The following is a 19,407-nucleotide window of genomic DNA, read 5'->3' on the forward strand; positions in this document are numbered from 1 at the left end:
CAGCAGCAGGAGCAGCGGCGGCGGCGGCAATAACAGGAGCAAGCCCAGCGCTAGCGGCCTGGGACGCCCAAGGCAGCCTCCTTGGCGGAAGACCCAGCAGCGAGGAGGTGCTGCAGGCGCGCGCGCCGGGGTCCGCACGAGCGGCGGCGGCGGCGTCTCGCGCCACTGGGAGCAAGTGACTGACGGCGCGAGCCCAGGAATTCCGTCTCGTGCCTGCACTGGGAGTCGCTTAAACGCACAGGCACGCGCGCGCGCGCGTACGCAGCGCCTCTCTCTCTCTTCCTCTGCCTGCGATGCTTCAGTGAGTGCTTCTTTCAACCCCCCCTCCCCTCCGACCGGCCCCACTTCCCCGGCATGCAGCAACAAACAGCGGCGGGTGGAGCGGCAGGACGGGCTACGCCAAGTGTGGCGCGCGGAAGGGCCCTCCCTGGGTGGAGGCGTCGCCGTCGTCGTCTTCTCTCCTCTCCCTTCCCTCTCCACCCCCCCCCCATCCCCACGCCGCTTCTGCCTTTCCCATACAGCTGCCGGCAGGAAGACCTTAGGCTCCATCTGCCTCGGTGCATCCTTCCTCCTCAGCTTCCCATTTGCCTCCCTTCTCCCGCCCTGGCAGAAATGGGAAGAGCGGGGTTGGGGCCGAATGCAGCTTGGATGGGGTAAAGTTTGGAGCAAAAGGGGACTTCGAGTTCTTGAAACGCGTGAGGCGTCCTGTATTGAGTTACTCTGAATAGTTTTCGTTTGCTTTACCGTTGTGCCATCGATTGAATATCCGTGCTGTACAGGCTAATGCACAAGGTAGTTTGGTCCATGAGAATTTTAAAAAAGAAAAAGAAATCCCAAATGTTACAAGCTTTCAAGTTCTCCAGAATTTTTCATCAGGCTGGATAAGCAAGATATATCCATCCTTTCCATGCAGAGTTTACAAATGAAATAGCTATGTACTACAGCAATTATCAGCAGCGATTATAGCAGCTATGGTATACTGTATGAGCAAATGTTGTGCCACCTTTGAAAGTACACAATTGAAACATGATTTTAAAAATACAGCTGGTATTATACCATATCTCTGAAGGAGAATGTCAGTCATTGCTGACTTGTCTCTGGTAGTAATCAGATAATTATAACTCGCTTGCATATACACACTTTGGTGGACAAAGATTTTTGTTTTACATTTCCAAAATTGCATGTATTTTTTAGATCCTCAAAGGGAACAGACTGTATTTTCTTAATTATTGCAAATTCAGCCTAAAATCTCTTTTGCCTTTGTAGGGGAGTGCTGAAGGCATAATTATACCTCTCATGGGGTTTCTTCTCCTCCCCTGTCCCCCCATAAGTAATACAATTGGTAGAGTAGTAAATCATTTGTGTGGAACAAAAGTGAACATTAGAACTCTGCAGATGCTACTACCTTAATTGATTTTGCACGAAAAGCTTCAAGGAACCTCTTAATGGTGATGCTTTTAAAATACATTAGGAAGGTCAACTAGTAGTGGTAAAATATGAGTTCTACTGTAAGTTATTTCATTGGAACTTCAAGTTTGTTCAACAATATTTTATGAGCTATTACTTGAAATCAGATTTGCTCCCAATGGGGCTAACAAACCCTCAGCAATTCTGTGTTTTCCTCTTTTACATTAGAACCATGGTCCAAATGTACATATGTAATGCAGATGCCTTTCTGAAATTAGGCAGGTTTGGGTCTGTTGTGCTTCGATGGGATGCTGCCTTGATCTTCCTAAAGAAAATGCAAGATATGCATGTAATAAATCACTCTGAGTGAGCAGAGATTTTAGCAGGTAACAAACACCCAGAATGCTTTTCTATTTCACTTACGCACTTTTTTTTGAGTTTTACTCTGTGCCTTTCAACCATGCTTGAGGCAAAAGTTAAGGTTCTACACTAATGTTCCATTCAACAGGAATGACTGCTTTTATGCACTATTAGATATAAAGGTAGGGCAGAGTGTCAAATAAAATAATGATCTGGAAATAGAAACCTTTAAGCAAGCTGACCTTTGACAGCTAACTAGGAAAAGTGAAACAAAACTGAAATTAAGTTTTCATTTTTCATATGTTTGACAGAGAAAATAGTATTAAGAGTGCACAGTAGAATTTTATAAAATCACATTTGATTATTAACTGCAGTACGCTAATCACTAAGAGGGTTCTATGCAGGATGGCATAGTGCTTCTCCAGTGGGCTTAAGTGTAAAATATTTAAAAACACTGCTGTTGTGCTTGGGGAAAAAAATAGGAAAAGTGAAGGAGAACAGCAGCCATTAGAACCCTGAAGTTGTCACTAATGAAACATGCACCATTTTCACCTAAACCTCTGCAATCCTAAAAGAACCTCAGTCCTTGCAAACTTCTGTGCTTTGATGCTTTATGATCTGAGTGATAAGCTGATATTTCATTGAATAAGTAAGGTGTGCATTTTCTACTGTATCAGCTTTTGGAATGCATAATGAGTGTCAGTTTCCCACAGGTTTTTAATTCAACAACCATGTTTTAAGAAATGTGCTTCCTTTTCTTTTGGAGGTCATGAAACGTGTACGCACAGAACAGATTCAGATGGCAGTTTCCTGCTACCTAAAACGCAGGCAGTATGTAGACTCGGAAGGTCCTCTGAAACAAGGGCTTCGCTTATGCCAGACTGCAGAAGAAATGGCAGCTAATCTAACAGGTACCAACTAAAGTTTCTTAATGAGTTTATTGCAGGTGTCGCCAGCATGGTGCCCTCCAGATATTATTGGATTACAAACCTATCATCCTTAAAATTTGTCCTTGTTGGCGGAGCTGTAGTCAAACAGCATTGGTCAGACACCCTGCTGGCTACTTCTGGTTTATAGTAAAGTGCAAATCTCTAGTTACTAAAGAGTGAAACTTCTAAGCAATCAATTGGGGACAGACTGAAGCATGAATGACTTCATGATACTGTAACACCCACTTGTGTCCAAAGGCTGGGAAGCAAATAAATAAGCAAGCAAGGAGGTGATCTGGCAATTTACCAAATAAGACAAATCAAAATGAAATGTACAGCAGGAATGCTGCCATTTCCAAATATTTTGAAATGATTTGGCTGCCAAATATGTTTGGGAAGTGTTTTTAACGGACATGTTAAAATAAGTAAATTTGGGGTTTTTAAGGAGAACGGCCTTTTCACTGAGATGAAGCTAAATGATTTAGACATTCTCTAGCTCATCTCTGCCAAGACGAGAACTGTAACTGCTAAATAATGAATTCAACTTTTATATATAGAACTCTACAGCCCTGACACTTTTTGTGGTTCTAGATGTTTTACAATAAGCATCAGAGCAATGTGTTATTTTTTGCAGTTTCTTTCGACTAATTGAAAGCCCAGTTAAAGTTAATCAATTCAGGGGAGACCCACAGAGACATAACTGAATTGTTTAGAAGTTATATTTAATACAAATAACTTTAGAAGTACCTAATACCTCAAAGCACAATTGCCCACACAGAATGTAGCATTAAAGCGCTAAGGCTGCAATTCTATAACAATGTTCCATAGAACTCAGTGGGGCCTGCTTCTGAGCAGACCAGCGTATGATTGCACTGTTGGTCTGGTAATTCAGGATTCTGACATTCTATAGAAGTAGGTTCTCATACTGCTTCCTTCTTGGGAGTTACGCTGAACTGTGTATTACGTTTCCATGAAAGAAATGCCCAACCACCTGCTTCTACATCACATGAGGCTTGGACATGTGCCTTTGGAATCACTATTAGCATATGTGTTCATCCAGAAAATCCATTTACTTCATTTGTTTCCTGTGCATCTAGTGAAATAAATCGCAAAAACTGTAAATCTGGACACTGTTTTTCTTGAAGCAATTTGAGGATTTGGTACAAATCAGAGGGTCAAATAAGGACAATCGTTTCTTGTTTAACACACACACACAAAGATTGCTTTGTTAATAGGCCTATATTCTCCTAAATATTATAGAATTGTGGCAAAGAGTGGGAGCTATATGAATGCTACCTTCTTGCACTAAATCATGTTCTATAGTTAAGTTCCAGAACCAGCTTTTGATGCACTTTATTCATTGCATTTGTTTTCCAGGTCTTAGGCCAAAACTGTAACAAATACAGAAGCATTAATGCAGGGGTGAGGAGCCTGTGACCCTCCAAATGGGATTCCAGCTCCCATCAACCCTAGCCAATATGTCCCAACATCAGGGATCATGGGGGTTGTAGTTCAGTAGCATGTGGAAGGCCCCATGTTCTCCTCCACTGAATTTTTGTATTCATGAGGGAAATTAAAGGGATAGATGAAAAAGGAATGTGGGTGATATAGAAGCAAAAGACCTAACTTCAGCTAAAAAAGAAGTACACAGACAGTTGGATAATTCTGATCACATGGACAGAGTTACTTATTACCTTATTTCTAGCGAATTATTGAATACAGTGGTACCTCCAGTTGTGAATGGGATCCGTTCCGGAGGTCCGACCGTACCCAGAGGAATTCACAACCGGAGGTGCCGCTTACGTGTGTGGCGCGTAGAGCGCTTCTGTACATGCGCACATGGCGAAACCCGGAAAAATACTTTCAGGTTTGCCGCGTTCGCATCCTGAAAGATACGCAAACAGAGGTGTGCGTATCTATTTACCTCTAGGAGGAGGGGCTGTCTCTCTGTTTTAACTCATGAAAGAACGAGTTTTTAAAACTAAGACAGTCTTTTAAATCTCATTTATTATTTTACTTACAAGGTAAATTCTGTCAGGCCATGCAAAATGTTGGCTGTATTGATGCGAATTGTAAAATACTAACTGATTTAATGAATAAAATTCTCAGATTCTAAAATGTAGTGCCAAGTTACTTGTAGCAGGCTCACTGGTAATACGCTTTGAGTCTTTTCCATTCTTGCCAGCTTTTAAGTAGCTTTGCCTCAAAAGTTCGCTTCAGAATCCTTTAGATCGCTAGAATGACTTAACAGTGAAATCAATAACTACTCCAGACTTTTAGAGCTTAAGTGACTTGTGGTGGTTCTGAGAACTTGATTGCTGAGAACTTGAATACGCTGAGAAAAGGTGCAAGTGTGAGGGAAACATCACAATTATGAGAAGTATTCTGTGCTGGATTTTTATTTTTTTATTTTTTAAAAAGTAGGAAGGTCTGATTCATGCCAGTCGGTGGCTTTGTATGTTTGATTTCTCCATAATCAAAAACTTTCTCTTCACTGGACTTATGAGTGAACAAAGTCTGAAATAAAGTGTTTTTTTGAAGTGATGCCAGGTGATACAAAATCTCTGTGGCATTGGTTTGTGATTTCACCTACAGGTAATGAATTCACTCCTGTCGCAGCAAAATGCAAGTAGAATGGCAACATATTCACTTGTATCCCCATTTCCAGTGTGTGATTTAAAAGGGAAGATATTTGTCTAGAAATGCCTTTGTCACAAGCATAAAATATTTGAGCAGCTGTAGCCCTATTGCTTGTGGTATTGAGATGAACAAGTGGTTCATCTCCATCATTCACTGATGGAGGAATAATACTTAACATAATAAAAGCCTGCTGGATAAAACCAATAACCCATCTAGTCCAGCATTCTGTTCTCGCACTGGCCAACAAGATGTCTATGGGAGGGAGGGAGGCAAGCAGTACTAGACTGCTTCAGTGACTTCACAAATCTTGTCTTGAATGTAAAAGTTAATATATGTGCAGCAAGTGTAGGATTACTTTTGATCATCTAGCACAAACATTTTATTTGCTCTAATGATGTTGGTGATTTGGCACTTTTTAAAAACTTATCTGTCAATTGTGTGTTTCAATGTAAGAACAAGGGTGTGTTGTGTTGCAGCTTCCAGTGCTTTATAGAAACTATTTTTAAAACCTTTGTTTGTTCCCTTAGTTCAGTCTGAATCAGGTAGTGCCAACATTATCTCTGCTGCACCCTGCCTAGCAGAGCCACAACAATATGAAGTACAGTTTGGGCGATTACGCAACTTTCTTACAGGTGAGTTTCATAAACATATGTGCCATATCTCCCCTGACCCTCACTGGGTCTTTTCAAATGGCTTTTGCGTCATCATTTGTGAAGCTACAAATTCTGCATCCTTGGTGCATGTAACAATGGGAGAGAGGCTCCCATTTTGTACATATAGTGCCTGAAGTTCACTCTCATGAATGGGTTATGCTGGCCCTGATGGTTATTCCTGAATAGAGTCAGAAAATGGTCCCAGGAAGGCGGCCGAATGGGGTATGGTAGTTTTACATTTGACATGGAATAATATATTCAGATGTACTCTTGAAATTACCATTGGGATTCACTTTGGCCAAAAAGCAGAAAACAAGCAAGCCAATACAAAAAAGAAGGAGAACATAGCATGTTATGGTACTTCCCAAACTGCTGGTCTGTGTGTTTTCCTCCACTCCCAGGTCAACACCATGTCCCTAAATGTGTGTGTTCCTAAATGATGCATTAACAGAAATGGGCTAGTTGTATTCTAAAGCTCTTCTTTGATGGAGAGCCCCATGCCTAATTAAGAATGAAGTATGGCTTAGCAAAACAAATGCGGGTTTTTAGGACTTTCAGAGCAGCTGGATATCCTTTCATGAGGTGAAAATTGCACTGAATGGCATGCAATGTGCATTTTTAAAACACAGAAAGAGAAGCCACAAGTGCCTTTAGAATATGTTTTATCTTGCTTTCATAAAAATATCTGCTGAGAAAGTGAACCCTCTCTCTCTTTCCATATGTTTAGATTCAGATTCCCAGCACAGCCATGAAGTGATGCCTCTTCTGTATCCCCTCTTTGTCTACCTCCATCTTAACATGGTCCAAAATGGCCTGAAGAGCACAGTGGACAGCTTCTATAGTCGCTTTCATGGGATGTTCTTGCAGAATGCCAGCCAAAAAGAGATCATTGAGCAGCTACAGACCACACTAACCATGCAAGACATCCTATCCAACTTCCAGCTCCGGGCATTTCTAGACAACAAATATGTCATCCGCCTTCAAGAAGACAGCTACAACTTCCTCCTTCGCTACCTCCAGAGTGACGATAACAATGCTCTTTGCAAAGTCCTCTCCTTGCACATTCACTTAGATGTGCAGCCAGCCAAGAGGATGGACTACCAGCTGTATGGTAGTGGTGGCTCTTCACGCAGTGAGAGCAATGGCCTGGAGCCCACCGACATGCCTGCTTCCATCCTGCAAAACGAGGCAGCCCTGGACATCCTGCAGGATAGCATTAAAAGAGTCAAAGATGGACCGCCCTCACTCACCACCATCTGTTTCTATGCGTTCTATAACACTGAACAGTTGCTGAACACTGCAGAGATCTCGCCAGATAGCAAGCTGCTTGCAGCTGGCTTTGACAATTCCTGTGTAAAGCTGTGGAGCTTGCGGTCCAAGAAGCTGAAATCTGAGCCCCATCTGGTAGACGTCTCCCGAATCCACCTGGCTTGTGATATCTTGGATGAGGAGGTCAGAGTATCTTGCTATCAGTATACATTTGGGTGGAGTTGGTTTATGTTCTTATTGCAATGATTTTTGCTGTAGCCTCCAGCCAGGAAAAAAAACACACCACCACCTTCTGCCCATCAGCTGTAACTGCTAGGTGAAAGTGATAAGGAGCAACAACTTTTGCTGGGTAAAGATTCAGGCAAGGGTTAGTCGCTGTTCTTTGTTCTGATTGCAGTGTGACAGATCAGTCCTTCGTTGCTTCTTACCGTTAGAATAAACATGTATTTACATCTTTGCTAGGAATTTCCAGGGCCTTCCTATGGACAGCTGCTTTATCCTTAATGCACATACATTAATGCACCCTGACTTCCAAGGTGTGTAATCATGGGGTTCAAACTGCATGAGGCAAGGAGAAAACTGTATGTAAGTGCATATAAGCCTCTAATGATAGTAAATGGATGCTGTAAGTGATAGGGCAAGGATAAACCACATTTTTCTGTTTCCTGCCAGCAGGTCAAAAGGTGGAGTGACCCGGCTTTTTACCTTTGGCTTTCTATAGCCATTTGTTGTTGTTTTTAAAAAAACAGTTATCTCCCATTGCTCCCAGGCAGAGGAATGTGAACTGTGGCCCACTCGATACCTTGGCTTAATGCAGATTGTGAACCCCATGTGTATGCTTTAATTACCGTTTTCTCCAACAACTGCTGTCCTACAGTTTCTCCTCTCTAAATCCAGAGATTCTCTGTGCAATTGATGTAGCATTTGGATTTTCAAAGCATAGGAGTCTCTAAATCTATGAAAGGGGAAAAGTGTGGGACAGCCGTAGTTTGGAGGAGAACACCACATGGACAAAGGGCAAGTAAATTCTACTCACTGTAGATGCATTGCAGTTAATAGACCTATGTTGGCAGTGTCCATTAATTTCAGTGGTTTTACTCTGAGGATGACTAGCTTTGGGTACAACCCCCAGTTTTCCTCACTTCTTGGAACATGTTAGCAGAATAGAAGGGCTTTGAATCCAATAATAATAATGATGATGATGATGATGATAATTTATTTATACCCCACCCATCTGACTGGGTTTCCCCATCCGCTCTTGGCGGCTATAGGTTCACATCTTCTACCAGCATGTCTGTGTGCTGTTTCAACATAAAAAACAAATGGGTTGGGGGACTGCTTAATGTAAGCAGAGATAGGAGGCTTGTTCAGTTAGATTTCTCTCTCCAAGAGTAGTTCCCCCAGTCCACTGCTGGAGTCAAAAATCTATATGATTCTGTGGCCCCTGAGAAACCCTCCCAAATATTATATGCTACTGGGCTTCTAGTTGGTATAACAATGTGTTAATATTCTGTAGTACAGTACAGGCAACCCCCAGTTAGCACAGGGATTGCATTCCAAGTCATCATGTGCAATAGCGGAGCACGCATAAGTCCGCTACACCCCACTCCATCCTCTTTTCTGGCCACTTCCGGGTCGCTGTGATGCATTTCTGCACAGTTGTTTGCACTCAAAAAGTTGTTTTTGCAACCTAGTTTGAATAGGGATTGTGTGTGTGTGAGAGAGAGAGAGAGAGAGAGATTTTCCCCTTTTGATCAGTAAGGAGTACATTTCTAAAATTATAATTAGAATGCAGTGCCTGCAGTCAAGACAAGACTTTACCATTTTTAACAGTTTTATCGTCTTGCACCTTTCTAATTTTTAAATGATACAGCGCTATAAAATAACTAACAATAGTATTATAAATTTAAACCATTAACTCTGAAGCTAAGAAAATAACTGAGCCACAGTAACTATAGAAGACAGTTACACTCAATGTTCGGTGATATGTAGTTTTTCCACCAGTTGTACAGTATCTACTGTTTTGAAAAATCACTGAAAGTAAAGGGATCTTTTATTTCACCCTGACTGCTGCAAAGAAACATCAAGTAAATAACATTTTTCTGCCATAGTATTTCCAGCCTGAATCTACAGGCAAAGATACGGGACTATTGCCATTCTGAATGTAATTTAATGCCTATTCATCCAGCTGCTAATCTAATCCAGAAGCAGAATATTAGTTGCTTACTGCTTTTTGTACACAGTTCTCAGTGAATATCAGCTGCAGCTTTTGTGGATGGAGTAAGAAGGCTGCAGCAATCGGAGATGTCTCCTGGAAAAGTTTTAAAAACATTTTTAGAGCAACAGCGCTGGTGGTAAAACTACTATAACCACTGATTTTAGGTGCTTCTGCAGTTGTTCACGGAGTTGAGGACCCCATTAATACCTAAAGGGAGGTTTCAGATCCTAGACTGCTTGTATAAAAAGCAGGACTGCAAGCCTTCCATTGTCCATTAAAATATTAATTGGGTCTTATCTGGTCCTGTTCCTGCTTTTCTGCAGACTGGGAACAGTGTAGAGCAGTCCCAGCAAATTTGCCACTTTTAGTTAGTGTTGTTAACTACTAAGACGATTGTGGTGGGTCGTGGCAGAATTGGCAGGGACCAGCAGCCAATGGTTCACAGAGTGGCACTGCTGTTGATTTTAACTGGTATCTTTTGCCGTCTATACCATCTTGCAATAAGTTTGCCCTTCATTACTTGCAATAGAATATTTACCATATTGGCTAAATTGGTAGTCCTAAACATCTAAATATTGCAATTCCAATTTGTTTCCTATTCTATAGTTTGCTGCTGCCCTTAAAGCTGGTGAAGCCTTGGGGGTCCCAGAAATTTTCCCTCTGTTGACTTGTATGTTCTTATTGCTACTCTTGAGTGTAGATCTCAAATGTTCACCGATATGTCCTCTGAAGAGATGGACAAACTTGACTTCTTTATTCTTCCTTGCAGGGTGAAGATGATGATAATAACGTGGGAACAGAAATGAAGATACTAAGAGGGCACTGCGGACCAGTGTATAGCACAAGGTTTCTGTCGGACAGTTCAGGACTGCTGTCATGTTCCGAAGACACATCCATCCGATACTGGGACCTTGGATGTTTCACAAACACTGTGTTGTACCAAGGGCACGCCTACCCTGTGTGGGATCTGGACATTAGTCCTTGTAGCTTGTACTTTGCCAGCGGCTCCCATGACCGCACAGGAAGACTCTGGTCATTTGATCGGACGTACCCACTGAGGATATATGCAGGCCATTTGGCAGACGTGGACTGCATTAAGTTTCACCCCAATTCTAACTACTTGGCAACAGGATCCACAGATAAAACAGTGCGTCTCTGGAGCACACAGCAAGGAAACACAGTGCGCCTGTTTACTGGTCACCGGGGTCCTGTGTTGTCGCTTGCGTTTTCTCCAAATGGTAAGTATTTGGCTTCAGCAGGTGAAGACCAGCGGTTAAAGCTGTGGGACCTGGCATCTGGCACGCTTTACAAAGAACTAAGAGGGCACACGGATAATATCACCAGCCTTACTTTCAGTCCGGACAGTAGCTTGATTGCTTCTGCATCAATGGATAATTCTGTTCGGGTTTGGGATATTCGAAACACTTACTGCAATGCTCCCGTTGATGGTTCTTCCAGTGAACTGGTAGGTGTATATACTGGACAGATAAATAATGTACTGAGTGTACAGTTCATGGCCTGTAACCTCCTTTTAGTGACCGGAATTGCACAAGAGAATCAGGAACATTAACCTTTTTAAAAAAAATAAGAAAAAAAATGGGTGTGTTGTTGAAATCCAGAGTCTATTATAAACTAAGATTATATATAATTGACTGTGAAAAAAAATGTTTTCTTTCCCATTGGTGGACATGTCCAGAATGATGGAAATACTGTACTTGAAGATGTCTTGTATTGTTGCAAAAAAAAAAAAAAAAAAAGATAGGAAGGGGAGAACAACAGGAGAACTTCACTGCAAGGGCAGGAAGCTATTTGGGGTGGGTGGGAACCAACTACACATAATATTTTTTTGAAGGGATAGCCAAAACTCAGTCCAAGCAACTCAGATCATTGACTTGAATGTGTTGCAATTAATGGGCATGTCCTGCTTAACTGTTACCGGGAGTTTATATGTCTGTCTTTTAGCTATTCAGCTCCATCTACTTACTTCCCCACCGAAGTTTCTGTGGCACAAGAATTTTTGCCATCATCTTGGAAAGAAAAATGTATTTTGTTATAGGGTTGCTCCCAAACATAAGTAACATTAAAATAATGTTTAAAATAACATTGAGGCAGGTTTCCAGCTTGCTAATATAAAAGGCATAGTATTTTTATTTTTATCGTTGAATTATAAAAATGTGATTTGAATGTGACGGTGGCTGCAAAAAGATGCAATTTGGATTTGGTATCTTCCATTAGATATAATGTTTTTAGCTCTTTCTTCATCAGAAATTTGTGGGTTTCCCCCCCAAATCTGGTTGCACTGTGATGGTGATTCACAATACTAGATGGCTGGGGTGATAACTACTAGCTTGCCTTCCGAAAAGAACTAGCAAAATATGGCTGACTTTATAGTAGCATGTTTGGACTCCTAATAGAAAGGGACACATTGCACCTCACCAAAAATACTTTCTGCAGATAAATATGGGCAAAGGTGTGCAGACGATGTGAAAAAAATAGTATTACTAAATTATTAATTGTGAGAAGATGCAGCTTTGCCAACTTCCAATGTTTTCCACTGATTACTGAACTATTAAGTTGTTTCATGAAGTTTTCATACAAGTGTGTGAGCATGCAAAACCTGGGGTTGGAGAAAGCATACTCTTAAATTTTGTCATTCTAAGAAGACTGAATATTTCTGCTTTCCGGAAAGAGATTTTGTATTTTTGTTTTTTTCTATTAAAGCATTTAGTTTAAAGAGGTTTAGTATCTCTGCGTGGAACTGAATGGGTTTTAGACTTCCATAAACAGATAAAAAGTTTTTACCTTGTGGGTTGCACCTGTCTGCTGCATGAGCCAGGCAGGTGAGCTCTCCTGCAGGTGCATGATACTGATGTTCTCAGTCCCCTGAGTTTTTACAGAAGCAGTGTCTGTCTACGGGCTCAAGCATAATTTAAATAGCAGGTAAGTGGTACTCTTAACACATGAATGTGTTAGAGCCAGACATTTCAGTCCCCTTTCTTAGAATGTTAAAACCAAGTTCTCAGTGGACACCAAAAAAATAGGTACTTGAGTTAAAATTTCAGCCTAGAGTGTTTCTGTTCTAAATCAAATTTTGATCAAATGGTCTACATTTATTGTAATTTCTTATATAAACATTTATGTACCACCTTTCTAATGCCTATGCCCTACTCAGGGCAGTTTACAAGAATTTACAAATGCAGTACCACAAGAAAAAAAATACTTACTGTTAAAATATGGGGAAAAACCAGAAGCGGAAACCTGATAAAACACAACCTTTTAACTTGGTGATGTGCAAACACACAGGCCTAATCCAAGCTGTGGCCCCTCTATTTCCAGGCATACCCACCCCACTTGGTTAGGGGAGCAGTCTTCCTTTTTGTGGCACATGGAATGGGGAGGTCAGAGTGCCATAGCAGGGATAAAAATTACCCAAGTCTCAACCATAGCAGATCACCCAGCTCTTAACTGTAAGGTTGGTTAGCAGTATGTTGGTGTTTGCTTTCCTGTTTGGCACTGAGAAGCAAGCTGGTTCAAATCTTGCAAGCCGCTACTAACGTTTTAAAAATAATTCCTTTGGTTGCTGGCTTTAAGAAAAGAAACAACAATATAAATTGCATCACATTATTTCTAACTTCTAATAGAAAGGATCAGGCAAAAGTTACTGGGTAGTATCCAACTGCTGCTCCTCTAACAGCAGGCTTCTATCAACAAAAAGAGGAGGGAGGCCATCTTCAGCAATGCCCTCCCCTATCAGATCCCTACAACCCCCTGTAAATCTGCTCTGGAAAGTTAGACTACCGTTTGTGACATTTCCAAATTATGTTAAAATATTTTCAGTACAATACAAATCTTTATTAAGGTCATAGACAGTCATTTAAAATCTGAAAAGCGTTTTGGAAAGCTAAAAGGTATTAAAACAGAAGGTAAATATAAAAAGCTATAAGAATTTAAAAGAGTCTAAAAGAAGGGATAGGAGCATTGAGTGGGTGTGGAGGAGCATAAAAGGTTTTTATATAAAAGACAATCAATCTACAGAGCACTCTGATATGTTCATTAAATCTGGTTTGTGGCACAGGTCATCCTCCGACAAGTTTTGAGCGCTGCTGTGCAACATCGTATGTTGTAGCAAGATTGGTATCTGAGAGCAGCAGGGAGGTATAGAATTGCCCTGTGTGCCCTGGGTACAGTGGTACCTCGCAAGACGAAAAGAATCCGTTCCGCGGGTTTTTTCGTCTTGCGAAGCAAGCCCATTAGCGGTTTAGCGGATTAGCGCTACAGTATTAGCGGCTTAGCGGGCTTAGCGGATCAGCTGATAAGCGGCTTAGCGATCAGCTGTTAAGCGGCTTAAGGATCAGCTGATAAGCGGCTTAACGATCAGCTGATAAGCGGCTTAGCCGATCAGCTGATAAGCGGTTTAGCGGCTTGGGAAAAAGGGGGGGGAAAGGAAAAAAACCCCGCAGGAACTCGCAAGACATTTTCGTCTTGCGAAGCAAGCACATAGGAAATTCGTTTTGCGAAGCACCTCCAAAACGGAAAACCCTTTCGTCTAGCGGGTTTTCCGTCTTGCGAGGCATTCGTCTTGCGGGGCACCACTGTACTTACGAATGTCTCTGTAATGCAGGCACTGGAGGACATGCTCTACTGCAGGCATACGCAAACTCGGCCCTCCAGATGGTTTGAGACTACAATTCCCATCATCCTTGACCAGTGGTCCTGTTAACTAGGGGTCATGGGAGTTGTAGTCCCAAAACATCTGGAGGACCGAGGTTGCCTATGCCTGCTCTACCGTTTCTATTTGTCCTGAGTCACGGGTATTGTCTCTCCGGGTAGTCAGTCTTCTTGAAGTTTAAAATTGGGGGTCGTTTTATACACAGAATGTTTAAAATATTTATTTCTTAATTTTGGGCTCAAAAAATAGGGGTCGTCTTATACATGGGGGCACCTTATACACAGAAAAATATGGTATTTTCTTCCCCACCCACCTCTCTCTCACACACAAATATTATATGTTCGTCACATTCAAGATATACCTTTTTTGGATACTGAGCTTCATGTTCTGTTTCTTGGAGAAAACATTCTCAAACTATTTAGGGCCTAATTTGACCCCGTTGCAGCTGGGTTGCTAATGCTGTTTTTTTAAAAGGCACATAAAATGGCTGCCATTGTATTGGATGTCACATTGCTTGTACTGAGCCAAGCTCTAAAACTGTACTGTTACGGAACTCCTGTGTGATGGTGTCATTAAATGCATAAATAATCTCTGCCAGGGTCTGTCCCACCAGACTACTCTTCAGCTGCAATTAAAAAAATGTTTTTGGATAGAAGCCACACATAGTAGGAATGGCTGTCAGCTTACTCACAAACTAATAGCCCTCCAGGTACAGAAACTCCTCAGTAGTTGAGGGTGAACATATTTATACTGATAAGAAATGTTTAAGCCAAGTCTCTATGCCAATTATGATTTCCCATCATGCTGATCGCCTGTTTTACATAGAGTTCTACATGCATATCCCTTGGTTGCATGCGAAGATTTGTGGAGCAAGGTAAGCATTTTTCAACAGGCTTTGTAGGTGGGAAATTGATTTCCTTTCCCTTTTAGTTATCACATGTAAAAAATTATGTATTGGTTGATCCATTAGGAAAAAACCTGGCATTTTCAGGTACTGAACAGTTTGTGGTCTACCTAAGACTTTCAAGCAAAAGAAGAAAGCAATTCTAAGCTAAGGGGCTTTATAACTGTTCTTAAATCTGTATAATGTACTATGCTTTATACATACACAAAATCTGCTGTTGTAGCTGGCATAGGTTGACAGTTGCACAATTTTATTACCTTCGTACCAATTTACAACAACCAAGCCTTGGGACCAAACTCCATTCAATACTGTGTAAGTCATGCATCTTTGCATAATCTGTTTTAATATATTGTAGAGTTTATATTTTTTTAAAAACACACTAAAATTTTTAATTGCAATATGGGTGGGGGGAGGTGTTGGTGTCCTTACAGTAGATTGAAAGTAGGGTTGTTAACCAACTATAATTTTACAGCCACTGCCAAGTCTTTGCCATCTAGTTTTCCTGATTAGAAGGTGCAACACACACCCCAAAACAGAAAGTCAAGCTGTTAATTGCAAATGTGCTTTTATAGGGCTTGATTTATTATGCATGTTGCGTACCAAGTTATGCAACTGCTTTCAGAATGACAGTATGTGCTGTTACCACTGATAATATGAAAGCCAAGCCAGGCCATAACAAGAATCTTCCTGGCTTCCCAAAGCATACATTCACCTTCAGGAGAATGTCCTCTGTGACACTGGTCTTCATCTGGTGGGTCAGAACACATTAGTGGGTTGCAGCTTGACCTAAGGTGGGTTGCAACTGGAGCCCTACCACTGTACAAATATATGGGTTTAAAGTGGGTCGTGGATCCGTAAAGGTTGAAGATACCTGCTTTGTTTGCTTTGGATGCAAGACTCTGTCACGGGTGACCCTAAGCATATTGTGAAATGCACACCTCTAGTTCCTTCATTTCTACCCACATTGGCTATTATTGGCATGGGGGCATCATGCTTGAACATGTCTTATGTCCAAACATAATTTTGGCACTACTCTTAAGATGGAAGATTATGACAGTGATTTGTTGGCACATATAAATGCTGATGCAGCAAAGCAAATTATCAGGATAACGTGTTTTTTAAAACCCCTTTAAAAAAATGATGGACACAACTGAGTAGCCCCCTGATGGGCTTCATAAATGGGTTGTTGCCAGTGCTTTTTTCTGGGGGATACGCAGGGGTACGCATACCCCTAAACATTTTGTGAATCTTTGTACTTTTGTCCATTTACTGTATTTATGTTTCCTGATCTGAACTATAAAATGGTGGTTTTCTTGAGTCAAAATGAGAGTACCCCTAAACATTTTTTAGGGGAAAAAGCACTGGTTGTTGCTACATGATTCTCTTCACAAAGGAGCATGTCAGCAGGACCTCTGTTTTGAAACACCTGTTCTCCTTGGAGTAAAACTCTATATATGCTCAGAAGACAAACAGCATATTGAAATAATTTATGGAGTCCAGAAAATATCATCCTTAAAACCATAGAAGGGAAAAGCTGCTAGAATTGTATTCAAATATATATCTCAATTATAATAGACTGGCGGGGAATTTTTAATCAGTGGAACCTAATCTAGTGCTTTCTTCCACAGGCCTTACTCTTTATTACTATGATATTGGCAATATTTCAGAAAGAAAAGGGAAATGTGCCAGATTTTTGGTTTGTCCCTTCCGGTCCAGATGCTTTGAATTAAGACCTCCCATTTCCAGCTTCAAGAGGGTTGTGATTTCTTTATTTGAATTATCAGTTGGCTGCATCTTACTCTTCCAAAGGGGGAAGTACACACAAAAATGCACTAACAAGGGGTAAAGGCTCTAAGAGCATTTCTGTTTCCTGATTCTAGTTGAATGAATTTTCCACGCATGGAATGAGAGTGGTGCAGGCATACAGAGGAACATATATAAAATTCAAAGAAAACAGGCAGGATTAGAAGTGCACCTTTGCTGCGGTGTTTTGAAATAATCATGCCTTCTGCCTCCCCACACAAAAAAAAGGACAATGCTGCTTAACACTAGTATTTATCAGAAATAAATAATGGTGCATGCAAGGAATGCAATCATTTTTTAATTTTTATATAAAGTTAGGCTCTGTGGTTCTCTATTTGTCTTTGAAATTTAATTATTGTCTTCTCTACAATGAACCCAGTTTATACACTGGAAATCTTTTCTGATCCTAATAGCTCCAAGACATAGCCTTAGAAATGTTCGTTCTGGGAACTTGCTGGTAGAGATCAGAGAAGACTGGGAATTTTATAAAGGAGGGGCTAGCCTAAAACAGAGGCTGTATAAAATCTTCAAAATATGACAGCCCAGCTGTCTCGAACAGAGCGGCCATTTAGTTAGCATCCTGTTTCTAACAGTAACTAGACAGACGTTTCTGAAAAGTTCACAAAAGCAGGGCATGAAGGTTAACTTGAGCCTGATGTATGCTTCTCTTTAATTGCTTTCCATCTTTTAAATTGCCTAGGGGCTGGCTGGAACGGAGGAGTTGTACTGTAGTCCAAAACATCTGGAGGGGACCAGGTTGGTGAAACCTGCCCAAAGCTTTAGGTTCAGAAGTAGGCCCAGATGCCCATTTCATACTTTGACAGGAGGCTCTTGTACTCTGAGGGATGCAATCCTCTGCATACCTTGCTTCCCAATAAACATGGATAAAAATGGACTGTCAAAATGGCAATTAAATTTCTGTGACTCGCCAGCCTTAAGTACTGAACTGAGGAAGAACTGAATAAGGGCCTGGATAAGAAAAGACTGAGAGGAGATATGATAGCCATCTTCAAATATCTAAAGGGCTGTCTCATGGAAGATGTAGCAAGCTTGTTTTCTCCTGCTCTAGAGTTTAGGACCTGAACCAATGGATTCAGGTTACAAGAAAGGAGATGCTGACTAAACATCAGGAAGAATTTTCTGACTGTAAGAGCTGTTCGACAGTGGAACCAACTCCCCCAGGTGGTGATACTCTCCTTCCTTGGAGGTGTTTAAGTAGGGGTTGGATGGGCATCTGTCGTGGATGCTTTAGTTGAGATTCCTGCATTGCAGGGTGTTGGACTACAAGGCCCTCAGGGTCCCTTGCAACTTTACAATTCTATGAATCTTCTGTATTGATCTGAATTTATCAGCCAGTTCTTAGGTTGCAGGCATCAGAACACTGAACAAGTTACATACAGTGGTACCTCAGTTCTTGAACGTCTCTGTTGACAAATGTTTCGTAACCCAACCAAACGCCGAAAACCCGGAAATAAATGCTTCTGTTTTTGAACTCGCCTTGGAAGTCGAACAGCTTCCGCTGCATGTTTTTCAATTTTCTCAGTTGAATTGAGGCTTCCGCATTGAGTTTTCAGTTCTCGAACGTTTTGGAACTCGAACGGTCTTCCGAAACCGATTACGTTCGAGAACCAAGGTACCACTGTACCAAATAGAGATAATTTTATTTACCACATTTATATCTCGCTTTTTCTGCAAGGAATTCAAGGCAGCGTACATGGATCTATCATCCGCTTATGCACCTGCTTGGTGTTTTCACAACAAACCTACCAAGTAGGGTAGGCTTAGTAGTACTGTAGTGGTTGGCCCAAGAGCCAAATGGCTGAGTTGAAGATCTGAGCCAAAATGACAGGACATTCCTAAAAAGGAACCTCATCTTAGACGCAGACTTACCTGGAAGTTGTACACAGTGACTGGAAACTCCTTGGCTTTTACAACCTATGTATGCTTACTGGGTTCACTGGAAAGTAGAGATAGGAACACAAAATACATAATAAAAACAAGAAAAAAATCGGAAACCAATAAACCCTCCTACCCTCCTGTTGTGTAAAAAACAACCACCGTGCAGATCAGTTTTATTCCCTGGACTCTCTCACTCCCAAGTGTACATAGGCTTGCAGCCACAAGTCCAAAACCTGGTCTAGTGTAGTTCCGGGGAGAGCAGCACCCTGCACATGTTCCAATAAGCTTTTTGGGGGAGGGGGGGAAAGCCACTTAGCGTGTTTCAGGAACCTTAAATGAAAACCTGGCAGAGTGATAGTGTGTTGTTGTTTTTTCCCCGTTTTCTTTAACAGCGTGGTGATCATGGGGCGCGGGAGGCGGGCTTCTCAGCGAGGCTCCCTGTCTTCCCGGCACAGGCTGGACGAGCGGCGGCGGCGGCCTCTAAGCCCTGGTCCGGGCCGCGAGCGGTAGAGGGCGCCGCCGGACGCCGCGATCGCTCGGGCGGGTCGCTTCTGCCGGCTGGGGATGGTCGGAGGCCGCCTCAGCTGAGAGCCTTATCAGCGCCCAGCAGAAGCAGGCGGGGCCGGGCTGGGCCCCGTTTAGGCGGGCCGCGCTCG

At 41.8% G+C, this 19,407-nt stretch overlaps 1 protein-coding gene and 1 long non-coding RNA gene across 3 annotated transcripts; one reads left to right on the forward strand and one right to left on the reverse strand.

Annotated features, from left to right (window-relative positions):
• Positions 1-146: 146 nt before the first annotated feature.
• Positions 147-12,210, forward strand: TAF5L (TATA-box binding protein associated factor 5 like). Of its 2 annotated transcripts, XM_080997731.1 has the most exons (6): positions 188-301; positions 1,686-1,793; positions 2,534-2,678; positions 5,864-5,968; positions 6,717-7,441; positions 10,246-12,210. In XM_080997731.1, the coding sequence occupies exons 3-6, from the start codon at positions 2,537-2,539 to the stop codon at positions 11,044-11,046; spliced, it is 1,773 nt and encodes a 590-aa protein (XP_080853857.1). In that variant the 5' UTR covers positions 188-301; positions 1,686-1,793; positions 2,534-2,536; the 3' UTR covers positions 11,047-12,210. The 2 variants fall into 2 exon arrangements, with proteins under 2 accessions (XP_080853858.1, XP_080853857.1); XM_080997732.1 differs by lacking the exon at positions 1,686-1,793 and having other exon boundaries at positions 147-301.
• On the reverse strand, positions 10,913-19,132 carry LOC308472703. The gene is made up of 3 exons (XR_013983645.1): positions 18,743-19,132; positions 12,279-12,393; positions 10,913-11,047 (listed from the first exon to the last, which is right to left on the reverse strand). It is a non-coding gene; the product is annotated as an uncharacterized lncRNA (long non-coding RNA).
• Positions 19,133-19,407: the final 275 nt, after the last annotated feature.

This window comes from Podarcis pityusensis, assembly GCF_964106645.2.
Source record: "Podarcis pityusensis genome assembly, chromosome: 3".
Taxonomy (NCBI): Eukaryota; Metazoa; Chordata; class Lepidosauria; order Squamata; family Lacertidae; genus Podarcis; species Podarcis pityusensis.

Excerpts from the sequence above, each read along its gene's own strand:
- TAF5L (XM_080997732.1), top strand. The coding sequence starts at position 2,537 with ATGAAACGTGTACGCACAGAACAGATTCAGATGGCAGTTTCCTGCTAC. Across the intron at positions 5,969-6,716 it reads ATTACGCAACTTTCTTACAG|ATTCAGATTCCCAGCACAGC; the intron begins GTGAGTTTCATA and ends CCATATGTTTAG. Across the intron at positions 7,442-10,245 it reads GTGATATCTTGGATGAGGAG|GGTGAAGATGATGATAATAA; the intron begins GTCAGAGTATCT and ends TCTTCCTTGCAG.